The following is a 15379-nucleotide window of genomic DNA, read 5'->3' as shown; positions in this document are numbered from 1 at the left end:
AGAATAGGAGCTGCCCGGTGCGTCTGGATAAGGGAGAGAGGAGGAGAGATGAAGGAGGCGGCCGGGCCGGCTCGGGCCAAAAGAGGAGAAAAGAAAAGGCTGGCTTGGGCTTGGGCCGACGCAAAGAGAAAAAAAGAGAAAACATGGGTCGGCTTGGGCTGAAAAGAGAAAAGAGAGGGGAGGAGAAGGCAGCTCTCTTTTTTATACACATATATACGTATGTATAGGTATATGTACGATATACGTATACACCCGCATATGCATTTAGAAACATGTTAACCGTGAAATGGGCATTGTACGTCAAAATGCAATCGTACAAATGCCCCCACCAAGTTGAGCTCGCACGAGAGCTAGGAGCGAGGGCTTGAGTTGGTGCCCCTAAACTTGAAGCAAAGAACAGCTATTGAGTGTCACCTCGGAGCTTTTCGCTGTGTTCGCTTTGCGGAGCCAGCCAACGATGATCATTTTTTGACTTGTGGCGGACAGACGCACCACTCCCCAAAGGAAAAAAAACCCAACTCTATTGCGGCCTTGGGAGGCGCCAGCTAGTATTGTTGAAAAGGATTTAACTCTGCTGCGACCTTGGGAGGTGCCAGCCAGCATTGTCATAAAAAACAGAGGACTTCACTATGACTTGAGAGGTGCCAGTCAATGAAGGACCTCTTGAAAGATTGGTGAATGATAGATTAGAAGTAGTCTGCAGCTACTCATTCTCTGAACTTCACCTATCAGTTCAATATGTCTCTGCTTCCGGCTGTAAAGTTATCGATTTTCAGGTTGTTTTCTTGTCGATCTAGTCCAATCCGTTCTGGGATCTGACATACGGGGCTGCTCTTCTACCTGGCCGATCTGTTGCTGGGCCGAGAGGTATCTCCGCGTGCATGATTTCGACCCACTTCCCATCACTTATCTGTAAATTGATAGCTCTAATTCGTTCTTCATTAGCATTTCTGAGCCTTGAACTTGTGAATTTTGTAGGAGATATTTTGGTATGCATGTCAGATTGGTGGAGGTGGAGACGCCAGTAGGCCCGCGGCGCAGCGATGTCGCCCTGAGAGCACTGGAGCACGTGGCCATCTGGATGAACTGCTCATTGGTCCCGTTAAGCGTATCTGGGAAGTGGCGATCGTGTCGAGGTCGTGGGTGCGGTGGTCTACGTGCTTGCACGGGCAAAGGGGTCCTGTTTACAGAGGATTGGTTTCATGCTTTGTGAAATGGGATGCTTCCTTGACTATGTTACATACTGCTCTGTCATTTTCCCGAAAGTTGTGACCCGACTTAAGCACAGAAAAGCGGGGTTGCATTGACATCTTATGCATGGATGTTCGAGGTGTGGCTTCTCTCTTCTCTTGATAATATCACCTTAAAGAAAGTGTAAGAAATTTGTTCACATATTAGTAAGCTTTTCAATGTTTCATACCAAGTAATGTTGTTATAAGAGCTAGGTAGCTTACATTTGTTAATTAGAGCCAAGAAGTGGCACTAAGCTGGTTGCTAGAGATAACCATTGTTCTATGCCAAGTCCAGTAACTACCAAGTTTACCTTTTTGTTCTTTGAGTAAAATAACCAAATTTAGCACCATGCAAATCGCATAACTAGTCCAGGATCTACGATCAAGTCGATTTGGCTTTCATGATAACTGTAATTTTGCTTCCAGTGGTCTCTAAGACTAGATGTTGCTTATTTGTAAGTCATGATTATTGAGTAGTTATCCTTGGTCTTCGGAAAGGATTTTCTGTCTCATGTTCTCATTCCCCATGGTTGCATCTCATTATATTTGTACGAATTGCAATTCTTAACTAACAAACTGCATGGATTGTTCTTGACACAAAGCGCATGTGCATTTTTACGGTGGTCCAAAATTAATATGAGCCATCTATTTTTAGAGTCCAACGGTTCAGATTAGTCAGAATACTACTCATTTTCCACCAGTAGTATAGGTAGTATATGTGAGTAGTATGGTAGTATTAGGGTTATTTTGGGGGGAAAAATACGTTGCATGAAACTAATTAACTGCAGTTATATGTCTATAAATAAAGTAATATTTTATTATTATTTTAATATTTTAATCTGCATTCGGCATGAGAGTTCATTTGCTACCCATCGGCTAGGGTTAGCGATCCGATGTTTGCGACGTCGATTTTTCTATTAGCAAAAGTATGGTGGGTAATTTTAATAAAATTACCATAATTACCAAAATATCCAATTATATGGATCGTCGGATTAAATTTATACTACCTGCTACCTCTAGGTAGTATGGACCACCATAAAAGAGCTCTTTTTTAGACCAAGAGCAACTCCTCTTTATTTAGTCATTGGGACTACAATCTTCCTGCAAACAGTGCAACAGGAAGGGAGGGGCATGAGTAGCCCAAGTCTGTAAATACCTAGCTAGAATGGCTTCCTTGGCACACAGGTGAGCCGCAAGGTGAGCCACACGATTTACATAGACAAGTGAAAAAGAGGAGAAATTTAAGCTCAGCTCTTGGATGTCGACCAGAATTGCCATGATTTCCGAATGTTGCGAAGCCCTGCCTTGCCACAGGTCCACCAGGATCTTCGAATCAGTTTCAACAATGATATGAATGGGACCCCATCCGGAAATTAGCCGAAGACCATGGCGAGGAGACAGAAGGGAGCCACCGAGAGCTTGCAGCCAGAAAGAGACCCCTTTCATCACGAACGATAGCACCTGTAGCCCCACTATGATCATAGGCTGAGAAAGCTCCATCAATATTAACCTTCAGGGAACCGGATGGCGGTGGACTCCATTTTGCCACTCTCTGTTGTCGGACCAGAGACGTGGATCAGGTGAGATGTAGTATCTATTCCCACTCAACAACTTTGTGGACCGGGATAGTTGCTTTCCCATGTCGTCGATCATTCCTGGAGCACCAGAGTGACCGCATACCACACAAGATAATACAAGCATTCTCCTTTCTACAGAAATTTGTATCCAACAGATCCACCGCCCATGACGGAGGGTGAAGAGAAGGAAGCTTTACTTGAGTAAGGTCTTTTAGTTGTAACTAGAAGCACTTAGCAGGACCGTATTCCACCAGTGCATGATATGTCGTCTCATCCCGGGCTCCACAGGTTTCACATATGCCAAGCTGGTCAATATGCCTCCGCTGGAGATTATATCTTGTTGGTATGAACTCATTTATCACACGCCACCAGAAGACACGTAGTTTTGGGGGAGCTTTGAGACTCGAGCGTTTTCCACACCGGATTTCTACCATTTACCGAACAAGATGAACGACTGTCAGCATGATCTCTAGCTTGTGCATCAGCATTAGACAGCAACCTGTAGGCCGATCTAACTTAGTACAAGCCGTTTCTTTCTGAGGCCCGCGCCCAACAATCTTGATCCGCCCTTCCCAGCGGGATTCTTCTCACAGCCGCAACATCTGCTTCTACAAGATTTTCGGCTAGGGATTCCATATTCCAAGTCCTACTATCCGAATTGATCAGATCGCTTACCTTAGTTGCGGTTGCTCCCTCAACACTACAAACTGGTTTACAACCGATCACCCCAGGAATCCATTGATCTGTACACACATTAATTAATAACAGTTCCATCGCCAATCCGTTTGAGTAAGCCAGATTCAGTGCTTTGCGTCCAGCAAGGATCGCCCTCCGGGTATGTAATGAGTGCTTCTTCTTACGGGCTGACATGAAATTGCCATTTGGGAAGTACCTCCCCTTTAGAACTCTGCCACACAAGGAATCCTGCTTTATCATAAGTCTCCAACCCTGCTTCCCAAGCATGGCAACATTGAACAGTTTGATGTCCCGAAAACCCAATCCTCTACTACACTTAGGTCTATCTAGTCAAATCTGACCATTTCCTCCAGTGGATACTTATGCTGTCCACATTACTACCCCACCAATAATTTGAAATGGCACTCGTGATAGTAAAAAGCAGCTCATAGAATACGTCAGTATAGCTTGAGCAACGGATTTTATCAAAACTTCCCTTGCTGCACAGCTGAGTTTCTTCTCACACCATCCACCCATCAAGCCCTAGATTTTCCCTGGGATGTGCTCAAAAACTTCTTTTGTACTGCGACCAACTGCCGTTGGAAGGCCAAGGTATTTTCACCCAAAGCTTCCGTATGTATACCAGTTATCTGCATCATCTCATCTTTGATGTGATCTTGGCAGTTAGCACTGAAGAATATAGCAGATTTGGACATATTCACCATTTGACCCGAAGCATTCACTACATGAAAAAAGTTCATGGGTGACGGGTAATAACCGCATCCGTCACCCCAAACGTGACACTGATGACTAGTTAGTACCCATCACTAATGAGGTAATCGGTGATGGGTCACAACCTCGACTTGTGATCTATGAGCGTCTCATGTGCTCGGGTGGCAGAAATAAGTGACAGGTAATTTCTTCATCCGTCATTTATATCTTAACATAAGTGATGGGTAATCTAGTTACCCGTCACTTATAATTAATATAAGTGATGGGTTACCAGGTTACTCGTCACTTATGCTTAGGTTATCCTATTGAATTGACCTGCTTTCTGGCTGCATCCTGGCGCGTAGCCAGGATTTAGCAGTCGTCTTCTCCCTGCAAACAACAGCAACGCATCAAAATCTATATCGACAAATACTAGCTCGAATAATATTGATCATAGAATCGCAAAGGTTACAAAGTTCCAATCAATTCATTACAGAATCACAAATGTTACAAAGTTCCGATCAACTCATATTGCATAAGACGTCACAACTTATGGGTTCTATAGTAGAACTCGTCGTGTGGGCTGATGACTTCAGACACCAAAAACTCAGCGATCCGTCGTCAAATCTTCGGAAGTGCACTGTCGTCGAAAAAAAGAGCGTCAAATTTATGTATAATTTGACGCGTAACCAATATCATATTATCATGGAATTAAACTAATTACTGAAATTGATTACGAATACTTTCATATTGAACTTACATCGGCGGATTTGATATCCTTCATGCGGAGCGTGAGGAGCATGTTCCACACAATATAGAATCCACATGTGTTACCCAGTGGTTGTTGGTGGCATTGTTGTTTAGAAAATTTAGTGTTAGATCAAAAGGAAAAAACAACAACAGAGAGTATTTAGTAATCTGTTTGGTAGCACTTATCGCGAAGCTAGTCTTGTGTCACTACTACAAAACTGATCTTATATACCGGCCCATCACTGCCGGTTCCTAATAGACCGTTAGTGATGGGGCATTACTGCAGTTTCATAAGTCACACGAAAAAATCAACCATCATAACTTGTGAACCGGCAGTGATACCTATCACTGCCGGTTTATAATTAGAGTAGTGATGTAAGTGTCGGACCCAAATTTTACCTTCAATCCAATTAAGTCTCGCATCTGCCCCGTACTCTCTCTCTCCCTTATCCCTTATCCAGTCTCTCCACACTCAACCTTATCTCGATCTCAGCTCTCTCTCTCGCTCTCTCCTCTCTCTCAATCTCTCCTCTCTTCCATGAGCAACAGCAGCACCACCACAATCTTAGCTCACTCTCTCTCGATCTCAGCTCACTCTCTCTCGATGTTCATGGACGTGGTGGGGAGCCCATACTACGTGGCGCCGGAGGTGTTGAAGAAGCACTACGGGCAGGAGGCTGACGTGTGGAGCACCGGTGTCATCATCGACATCCTGTTCTACGGCGTGCTGCCGTTCTGGGTGGGGACAGAGCAAGGCATCTTCGAGTAGGTCCTAAACGGCTCGCTAGACTTTGAGTCGGACCCGTGGCCGAGCATGTCGGAGACTGCCAAGGACCTGCTCCGGAAGTGCTCGTCAGGGACCCCAAGAAACGCCTCACTGCGCACCAAGTCCTCTGTGAGTAGCATTTTCTTTACCGCACTGCGCCGGTGGTGATCATCGCTGATGTGTGTGCCATGGCTAAGCTCCTCAGTTTCTTGCTCGCAAGCCACCCGTGGCTGCAGATGATCGGTTCGGCTCCTGACAAGCTGAGATTGTTGATTTCTTTATGTGGATGTGAATCAGGTTGTTGATTTCTTTATTTGGATGTAAATATTTTATGTGGATGTGAATGTGAATGTTTGATGTGCACTGAGCTCGATGATGTGAATGTTTGATCTTGTTGCACTCATGGATGAAACCGGTGGCAGTGGTGGTCGCCGGAGCAGGCGCGGGGGCCAGCGAGCGAGAGGGATTTTTTATTTTTTTGTTTTTGGAAAATGGCAATACAGCCGGTTGAGAACAACCAACAGTGATAGCAATCGAACTATCATTACCCATTGCGTACTGCCAGTTCCAAAACCAGGAGTGAAAGTTAGTTTGGAATCGGCAGTGAAGAGCTGTTTTGTAGTAGTGTGTGTCAGTCTGCGGCCGTCTTTCGCATTGTACTCAGGCTGAGCTCGAAGGTACTTGTCAAAAGCTTTGCATAAAGAGGGATCGATTAGGGAGCATTTGAATGTTAGAGAAGTTAAATATATAAACTAAGTCAGCCAGAACTTATACGTCAAGGATTCCTTTTACAGCGGTGTAATCACACTGTCTAAGTTTGCCTTTTGGTCCTATTGGTCTTGACGAGTCTAGGTAGAACACCAAGTCCCACTTGCACGGGGCAGATGCGGTGGCGAACGACGTTAGGGTGGGATCCGGGCGACGGCGGTGCTCCGAGTGCGGTGGGGCTCTAACGTGGACGGGGACCCAAGGGCGGTGGAGAGGATGTCGTTGGTGGGGGCGGCGATGGGCTCGGACGGCTGCGACGACGATGGGCTCGACGGCGAGGGCAACTGGCTTGGTGGAGGGCGGAGGGCGACGACGAACCCTAGCGCGTGCGAGCAAAATGACTTAGTGCAAAGTGAAAATTCCTCAAATTTGACTGCTTTTGTATTTCGCTTGAACATTCGGAATGAACCGATCAGCCTATATACATATAAGTCATAGCTGACGGGTGATGAATGTCACCCGTCACCTATGTGTATCAACCTTCACCTTTTACTTTTAATATGTGATGGGCAAATAGTACCACCTGTCACTGTTTATTGAAAGATTTTGCAAATTTGACATTAATATTACATATTTGATATTAATATAAATTTGACATTAATATTACAAATTCAAATTTGACATTAATATTAAAATTTCAAATAACTTGAAACCTAAAATTTGGCATCTCACGATAAATCGGGCAAACCTAGTATCAAATCTAACATAAATACAACTCACTTGTACTAAGATTATGGATAAAGAATTAAAATGGCCGATTACAACTCAAAGCATAACAAATCTACCAAATAGGGACTAGAGGAGGAGGAAAGGGGGAGATGCAAACCTTCAAAGACCTAGCACCAATTCAAACTTCAAATCAACAAGATATTACAAAATGTCTAGCGGAGTCAGTGAAAATTGCCTGAAAATCACCCGCTACTGTGCGTGCAGTACTGTTGGCCGCGCACAGTAGTGGGCCAGCTCTTATAACAGAGCTAAATCATAAGTGATGGGTAATAAATTACTTGTCACTTATAACTTGTCATAAGTGACGGGTCATATTACGGCCCGTCACTTATGACTGGCCCTGGGAGACCCGTCACCTATGCCAAGTTACAAGTGATGGGTCGTAACACGACCCATCACTTATGACTGATGCAGGAAGACCTGTCATCTAGGACCGGATCATAAGTGACGGGTGTAGTTACAACCCATCACTTATATCATAAGTGACGGGCTGTATTATAACCCATCACCTATGACTTACAATCAGTGATGGGTCTATGTCCGGTCCTGACCCGAAGCTACATGAGAACACAAGGGAGATTTGTGTTGTTGATGATGAGTGATTGATGTAATTGTTGATTTGGAGCCTTCGGTTTGCATAGCATGTTTCAATTGTGTTTGTTTATGTTTATGGCTAACCGGGGGTGAAAACAGAGGATGACTGAGAGACATGTTTCTTGGCTTATGATGTGTAGGTGTATGGATGCGACATGGCGATCGATGGCAAGGCAGTGAAGGAAAAGTGGAGGCTTACTGCCGACGGAACGGACTGTGCTAGGCTGGGTGGAGCCATGGGCGATCCGCATCGCTCACATGGAGGGTGCAAGAAAACATGTTGGGAAGAGAAGGTGACGAAGATGGTGTTGACCAAGTCAAGGTGGGAAGGTGATGGCAAGTCGAGAGGTGGCCCCATGGCGGGAGCATGAAGGCTTGAAGGCGTCAAAGATCATGGCTGAGGTCGGACACGCATCGACATCGAGGAGTCCTACTTGGAGAAGCATGCAAGACGGGTTTGCCGGTTTTTCCTCAAAATCGGGGGCGTAGGATGTGTGGCACCATCACAAAGCTTTCCTGGAGACAAAGCAGAGTGGTGAAGGCGCCAGATCCGTCTGATGGACAACAAAATAATTGGACCATTTTGCCCTTCGAGGATAATATCTATGTATTAGTATTTAGGGGCATATTGAGAATTGTCCATTTGCCTATATATATATATATATGGGAGAGGGCTGGTGCAAAGAGGGTTCTGAGAGAAAAACCAGAGCACGTCAACACCTCTCCAGGACCTATCTTCTTTTGGATATTTTCTTAGGCTTGGTTAGGATTTCAAGAGAGAGTAGTTAGAGTTCAGAGCTCTAAACTTTATCTCATCAAAAGTGGGAGGATGAAGGGCGGCTTCTAAGCCATGTATCTATGAATCTTGCTAAGTTCATATTTCTAGTCATCAGTTGCTTAGCAAACTTGTGATGCTTTTGATCTCCCTCCTGTTTATCTCTTGTTCTTGAAGTTTTAGTTGATTTTTCACTCCTCGCTCATGGCAGCGATTTCAAGTGATTTTGTTGGGTCAAAAGGTTGCTAGGACTTGTGTGAGAACATCTTGGGTGATCCCATATAATCTCCCTCACACGAGCAAATTGAAGTCCTTTTTCTAAACATTTTCATCTCCACTTGTTTTTGGTCAAATCCACAAAATAGAGGTTGAAATCATGATCTCTTTGAGATCTTTTGGATAAAGACTCACAGTGTTTGTGAGAAGCTATGGCTAAAATTTTGTTGGATTTGGATCATGTTTAGTTGGATTTTTTGTTTGGATCTCATGTTCTGAGCTGCAGTTTTTAGTACTGCAACCAATTCGTAACTTCTGGTTCCTATCCAGAACATCTTTAGTTTGCAACCAGATCTTCTTCAGACCTGCCTGCTGGTCAAAGTTGCTGTTCATCAGTACTGGTCGAAGTACTGTTCATATGGTCAGAGGTACTGTTCATTAGTATTGATCGGTGTATTGTTCATTTGTACTGGTCGGAGAACTTTTGTCGTTTGACTGTGAGTGCACTTTCGTGTTGTTTTCATTGTGCTTTTGTGTTGCTCTCAGTTATGTTTAGTTCTTGTGGAGGGTTGGGATCAAATTGGATATAGGCCTTGTTCCTTGGTTAAGAATTTTTAAGGGCTCCTATTGATCCCCTCTAGTCACTATTCTGGTCCTTCAATTGGTGTCAGAGCCTGGTCAAGGATCACCACACCTTTATCGGCTTTGTGATCCAAGAAGGCGACAATGGAACGAGGAAGCAATGTTTCGTATTTTGATGGTTCTGACTATGCTTACTGGAAAACTCGCATGAGATCCTACCTTGAAAGTCAAGGGTCTGCAGTGTGGAGCGTAGTTCAGAGCGCTCAATTTGTGGTTCTTGATGTTCGTATTAGCCAAGCTCAAGTTGAAGAGTTTGAAGCTAATAGCAAGGCGAGAAACATTCTATTCTCTAGCTTGAGTCACTCTGAGTTTGATCGTGTCTTTGATCTTACTACTACTCATGCTATTTGGACACGATTGCAAAACTTCCATGAGGGAACTACACAGGTCAAGGCCAGGTTGTTCGACACATACCGAAGAGAGTATGAGAACTTTAGACAATTGCCTGGTGAGAGTGTAGAGTCCATGTTTAGCAGGTTTCAGGGGATAGTGAACAAGATGAGAGCGAATGGTAGACTTCCCTATGATGATCATGAGAGAGCTATAGAACTACTATACAGTCTAGATCGTAAGGTTTGGGAGGTCAAAGTCGCTGCTATCATTGAGTCCCCCAACTGTGAAACACTCACTGTGGATGAGTTGTATAGCAAGGTTAGATCTATTGAGATTGACAATGAGACTAGAGCCAAATATGTGAATCCGTCAAACCCTCAGAGTATAGCCTTGATTTTGGGAGGTGGCAGTCGAGTGACAATTCTGGTTTTACTAACACCTCACATTTTGGTTTTTCTTTATCATCTAGTTTCTGTCACAGAAGAACAGGTGGATGCTCCTGGAGATGAGGAGCTAGCGCTAATCACAAAGAAGTCCAACTGCTTCTATGACAACAGAAGAAATCGAAGGAGAGGCACCTCCAAGGGCTGTTTTGAGTGCAGCGATCTGAACCACTTCATCATCGACTGCCCCAAGAAGAAGAAGAAGGTTGAGGCCGACAAGCCTAATTACAAAAAGAAGAAGTACTTTGATCGTGAGGCTTTGAAGAAGGACTTCCGCAAGAAGTTCAAGGCAAAGGAACGTGACTTCCTAGCCTCCCTCAGCGACTTTGACGTCGACTCCAGCGATGATGATTCCTCAAGCTCAAGTGAGGGTAGGGACAATAAGAAGAAGAAGATCATCGATAACCTCAACATCTTGTGCTTTATGGCCAATGACAACAGTGATGCCGAGCTTGACTCGGAGGTACAGCTTTCTGCCGATGAGCTCTCTGTGAAAGTAGATGAATTAGAAGATGCTTTGGTAGCTCAAGATCGCAATCTCAAGTTAGCTGTGTGCAAGCTTAGATAATACAAAAAGAAATTTGAAAATGCTACCATAGAACTTGAATCGCTAAAATTTGCTCCCACAGTTGTAGATGAGACGGAGTGTGATGCATGTGGTGTTTACATGATTCAAATGTCTGATCTGCATACTAGACATGCTTCTATGGTAGATGAGCTTGGGAAAGCTAAGCTTGCTTTAGAAGAGCTTAAATATAGATTTTTTTGCTAGGAGCTTGCAAAAATTACTCAATCTTAAAATCTGAGCTTTTTACGAACTGTGCTAAGCTTAAGGATTTTGAGAAGAAACTAGCTAATGCTTCTAGCTCTAAGGCTATTATTTCAGCTTGTGATACATGTGCTTCCTTGTTAAATGAATTACATACTTGTCAGGCGGAAATGCTTAGATTGGAAGATGAGAACAAGCTGCATAGGTCTATGTTGAGTTGGGTGTCTACTAGTGAACCACAATTGGGTATGATTGTGGAACAATTCAAGAGAGAGGATAGGGCTGGTGTCGGGCATGACTACAACAGAGTGCCTTATGAATATGGGAAACTTGGAGAGTGCAGTACCTCTGGAGTGAGTGCTTGTGAGAAATCTATTGCCATCAACTTCCAAAGCAAATGTGAAGTTATCCCAGTTGAGCCACCCAAAATTCCTCCCAAGAAATAGATATGGATACCCAAGCCCAACGAGTACCGAAACTGGCTTGACACCATTCCACCAATCCCCACGAAAGGCAAGCGTAAACAACCAATAGAGCGTCCTAGAGTGAACCCTAAACCCAAGAGAGGAGTTAGATATCACTATGAGTATTGTCACCGTGAGGGTCATCTAGTTGAGTTTTGTTTTAGGCGGAAGAGAAATGAGAGACGTGAGCTTGAGTGGAACAATCAGGACATGTACTACCCTACCCATGGTGTACATGAGCCTTTTCATTAGGTTAGCCACAATCAAGCTACTCGCTCTCGTCATGGTGGAACTGGTCGCATGGTTGCAGGTGGTTCTTTTGCCGGTTGTGGACCTGGTCGTGCTCTATATGGCTACAGCTCACGTGCTCATGGCTTTGAGTCTCAAGGCTTTGGCATACCACGTTTTCCCCATCGTGATGCTCGCTCCCCGCCTATGAGAAAGAATAAATACCCTTGTGCTAATCCTTTTTTTGGACGAGTGGCTCGACACTGGAATGCTTCATATTTCACTAACCCTAGTGTTGAATCATTCACTCATAATTTCTCCTCTTATTAGCAGGAGGACGGAGGTTTGGAGAACATGTGGATCATGGATTCTGGCTATTCACACCACATGACCAGAAATCCCAAATGGTTCTCCAGCCTTACCCTAGTGATATAGAGAGAGTACATCACTTTTCGGGATGACAGCAGAGGAAAGGTAATATCAGTTGGTGGCATCAATGTAAATGATTTCTTTGTACTCAAGGAGGTCGTTTTGGTCGACAACTTGAAGTACAATTTACTATCAGTTTTGCAACTTCTTGAGGATGGCTTTGAAGTGCGCTTTAAGAGAAATGTTTCCCGTGTTATTGATTCTTTTGGTGATCTTGTGTGTGGTGTTTCTCCAGCTGGTCGAGTGTTCAAAATGGATTTTTCAAAGTCTTTTGGTTCTTCTCGTTGCTTATTGGCCAGCTCGACCTCTAAGCTTTGGAAGTGGCATACGAGACTTGGTCACACGAGCTTTGATTTACTCTCTCGTTTGAGTGCTCTTGACCTTATCCAAGGATTGCCCAATCTTAAGTTTAAAAAAGATTTGGTTTGTGCCCCTTGTCGTCATGGGAAGATGATTGTTGCTTCTCATCCACCTATCAAACAGGTGATGACTGACCACCCGGGAGAGCTTTTGCATATGGACACTATTGCTCCATACCGTGTGCGTTTGACTAGTGGAAAGTAGTATATTCTTTTGATCGTTGACGATTTTTTGAGGTACTCTTGGGTATTTTTCATGGAAGCAAAAGATGAGGCATTTTCTCATTTTCGAGATTTGATTTTAAGGTTGAAGAATGAATTTTCTCGCAATGCCATGAGAGCTATTCGTAGTGACAATGGCAAGGAATTAAAAAATGCTCATTTTCAGACTTTTTGTGCTGAACATGGACTAGAGCATCAATTTTCTTCACCTTATGTGCCTCAACAGAACGGTGTGGTTGAAATAAAGAATTGGACCCTTGTTGAGATGGCTAGGATGATCCTCGATGAGCATAGGTCTCCTAGAAAGTGTTAGGTCAAGGCAATCAACACCGCTTGCCATGTTTCAAGTCGAATTTTCTTGCATTCGATCTTAAACAGAACTTCCTATGAACTGAGATTTGGAAGGGCACCCAAGGTAAATCACTTTAGTGTGTTTGGATGCAGGTGCTTCATTCTCAAGCAAAGTAATTTGGATAAATTTGAGTCCCGCTCATCTGATAGCAAATTTCTTGGTTATGCCTTGCATAGTCGTGCTTATCGTGTGCTTAATCTAGAAACTAACAAAATCATGGAAATATGTGAGGTTACTTTTGATGAAACTATACCATGCACAACCCTTGCTTTTGAGACTGCAGGTGAACAAGAATTGAGTGAGAGTATCTTTGTTGATGAGGACTTTCTAGCTCTAATTGTTGATGATGATGATGCTAGTTTCCATCCATCACTAGCTGCACAAGAGCTGCCTTCTGCTTCCACTACATCAACAGAAGGTCCTGATGCTACTACTGCTTCCACATTTGCTGCACCATTACATGATCAAGCAGAAGCTCCAGCTGTCGTTGAGGGGGAGGCTACTTTATAAAGAGAAGCCCCTTGGCACATTCAGTGCCGACACCCCTCACAACAAATGATTGGTGGTTTGCATGAACAAACTACACGGTCAAGAGTCTATGAGTAGAGAATTTGAAATGTCCATGATGGGTGAGCTGAATTTCTTCCTTGGACTTCAAATCAAATAAACCAAGGAAGGTACCTTTGTAAAACACCAAATATGTGCTCCGGAAGTTTGACATGACGGATGCCAAACCCATGTCAACTCCCATGCCTGTGTCGGTAGCTCTGGATGCGGATGAAAATGGAGAAGCAGTGGATCAAAAGGAGTACCAGAGCATGATTGGCTCCCTTTTGTACCCGACTGCTACGAGGCCGGACATACAATTCGTCGTGTGTCTGTGCACTCGTTTTCAAGCTTCTCTGAGAACCTCACATCGCCATGCAGTCAAGCAGATTATGAGATATCTCCGCTTTACTCCCGAGCATGGTCTGTGGTACTCTGCATCAGCGACACTCACACTTCGCGGTTACTCTGATGCGGATTTTGCTGGATGTTGTATTGATCGCTAGTCCACTTCTGGAACATGTCAGTTCCTTGGATCTTCTCTTGTGTGTTGGTCTTCCTGCAAGCAATCCAGTGTGGCCCAATCCACCAGTGAAGCTGAATATGTAGCAGCTGCTAGTTGTTGCTCCCAGCTATTGTGGATGATTGCTACTTTAAAGGATTTTGGGTTGAGCTTTCAGAGCGTGCCACTTTTATGTGACAGCACCAATGCTATATGCGTTGCCAAAAAAAACCCCATGCTTTACTCAAAGACAAAACACATAGATGTGAGGTTCCATTTCTTGAGAGACCACTATGAAAAGGGTGATATTGATCTTTGTTATGTGGATACCCATAATCAACTTGGAGATATATTCACCAAACCGCTTGATCAATCCACCTTTGCTCACTTGCAAGGGGAACTTGGTGTGTGCTTTCCTTTCTGAGTTGGAGAGTTTTTGGTTCTCTTGTAATATTGTGTACATTTTTGTTTTCCTTTGCTCTTTTATGTACACCTTATGAGATACTTTGTTTATGCATTGCATCTCATCATGTATCATTTGCTCATCATGTGCAAAATGCATTTTAGCGAGTTTCTCTTATATGTTCATAGCACTTGCTGGTATTAGTTATGAATTTGTGCTAAGTGTAGTGGATTTATACCAATTTGTGCAAGCTTAGGCTCTTTTTTAGATATGCTAGAAAATCTGTTGAGTAAACTTGCCTTTTCTAAGGATGAATCTGAAATATGAATATTGAACTTAATCACTTGTCACCCTTGAGTGTTTGCTTTAACTGGATTAGTGCTTGAATTAGGGCTACTTCTGTGAAAAGCTTGTGCTAGCCCTCCTTGTTCAGCTCAACGGATTGGGGAACATTGCACTATGTTCTTTATCTTTGTAAATGTTTAGCCCATGATTAACCCTTGGGAAAGCTTATGCTCTTTTGTGTTGCAAATGCACAACTTGCTTTGGTCTTGTGAAATTTTGCATATTTGGAATCACATGTTAAGTCAATCTAAATGAATGATCAAGCATTGAGAAAAATTCATGATGGCTAAAATTGATCTGAGAAAAATCTCTGTGTCCACCGTGTACTAGTCTGTGGTCAGTAGTGCTCAGCACAGCATGTTCATGTGAATGGTCGCATGTACTCGTCTATAGTCTCCGGTGTTCTTTGACAATGGTCATGGATGTCTTGTACATGGTCGTGTGTGACCTGTATGTGCTCGTGGATATCCTGTGTGCGGTCGTAGGTGGCTCGTGAGTAGTCGCTGGATGGTCGAGCAGCTCCTCCGAGCAGTGCTCGCTCGTATGTGC

At 43.8% G+C, this 15379-nt stretch overlaps 1 protein-coding gene across 1 annotated transcript; it reads left to right on the top strand.

The window, feature by feature from the left end:
* Window positions 1–9519: 9519 nt before the first annotated feature.
* LOC133890193 (uncharacterized) lies at window positions 9520–13544 on the top strand. Its single transcript, XM_062330652.1, has 3 exons — window positions 9520–10150; window positions 10238–10754; window positions 13127–13544. The coding sequence occupies exons 1-3, from the start codon at window positions 9520–9522 to the stop codon at window positions 13542–13544; spliced, it is 1566 nt and encodes a 521-aa protein (XP_062186636.1).
* Window positions 13545–15379: the final 1835 nt, after the last annotated feature.

The sequence above is a fragment of the Phragmites australis genome, chromosome 14 (assembly GCF_958298935.1).
Source record: "Phragmites australis chromosome 14, lpPhrAust1.1, whole genome shotgun sequence".
NCBI classification, from domain to species: Eukaryota; Viridiplantae; Streptophyta; class Magnoliopsida; order Poales; family Poaceae; genus Phragmites; species Phragmites australis.
This window is presented reverse-complemented; position numbering and strand designations above follow the sequence as displayed.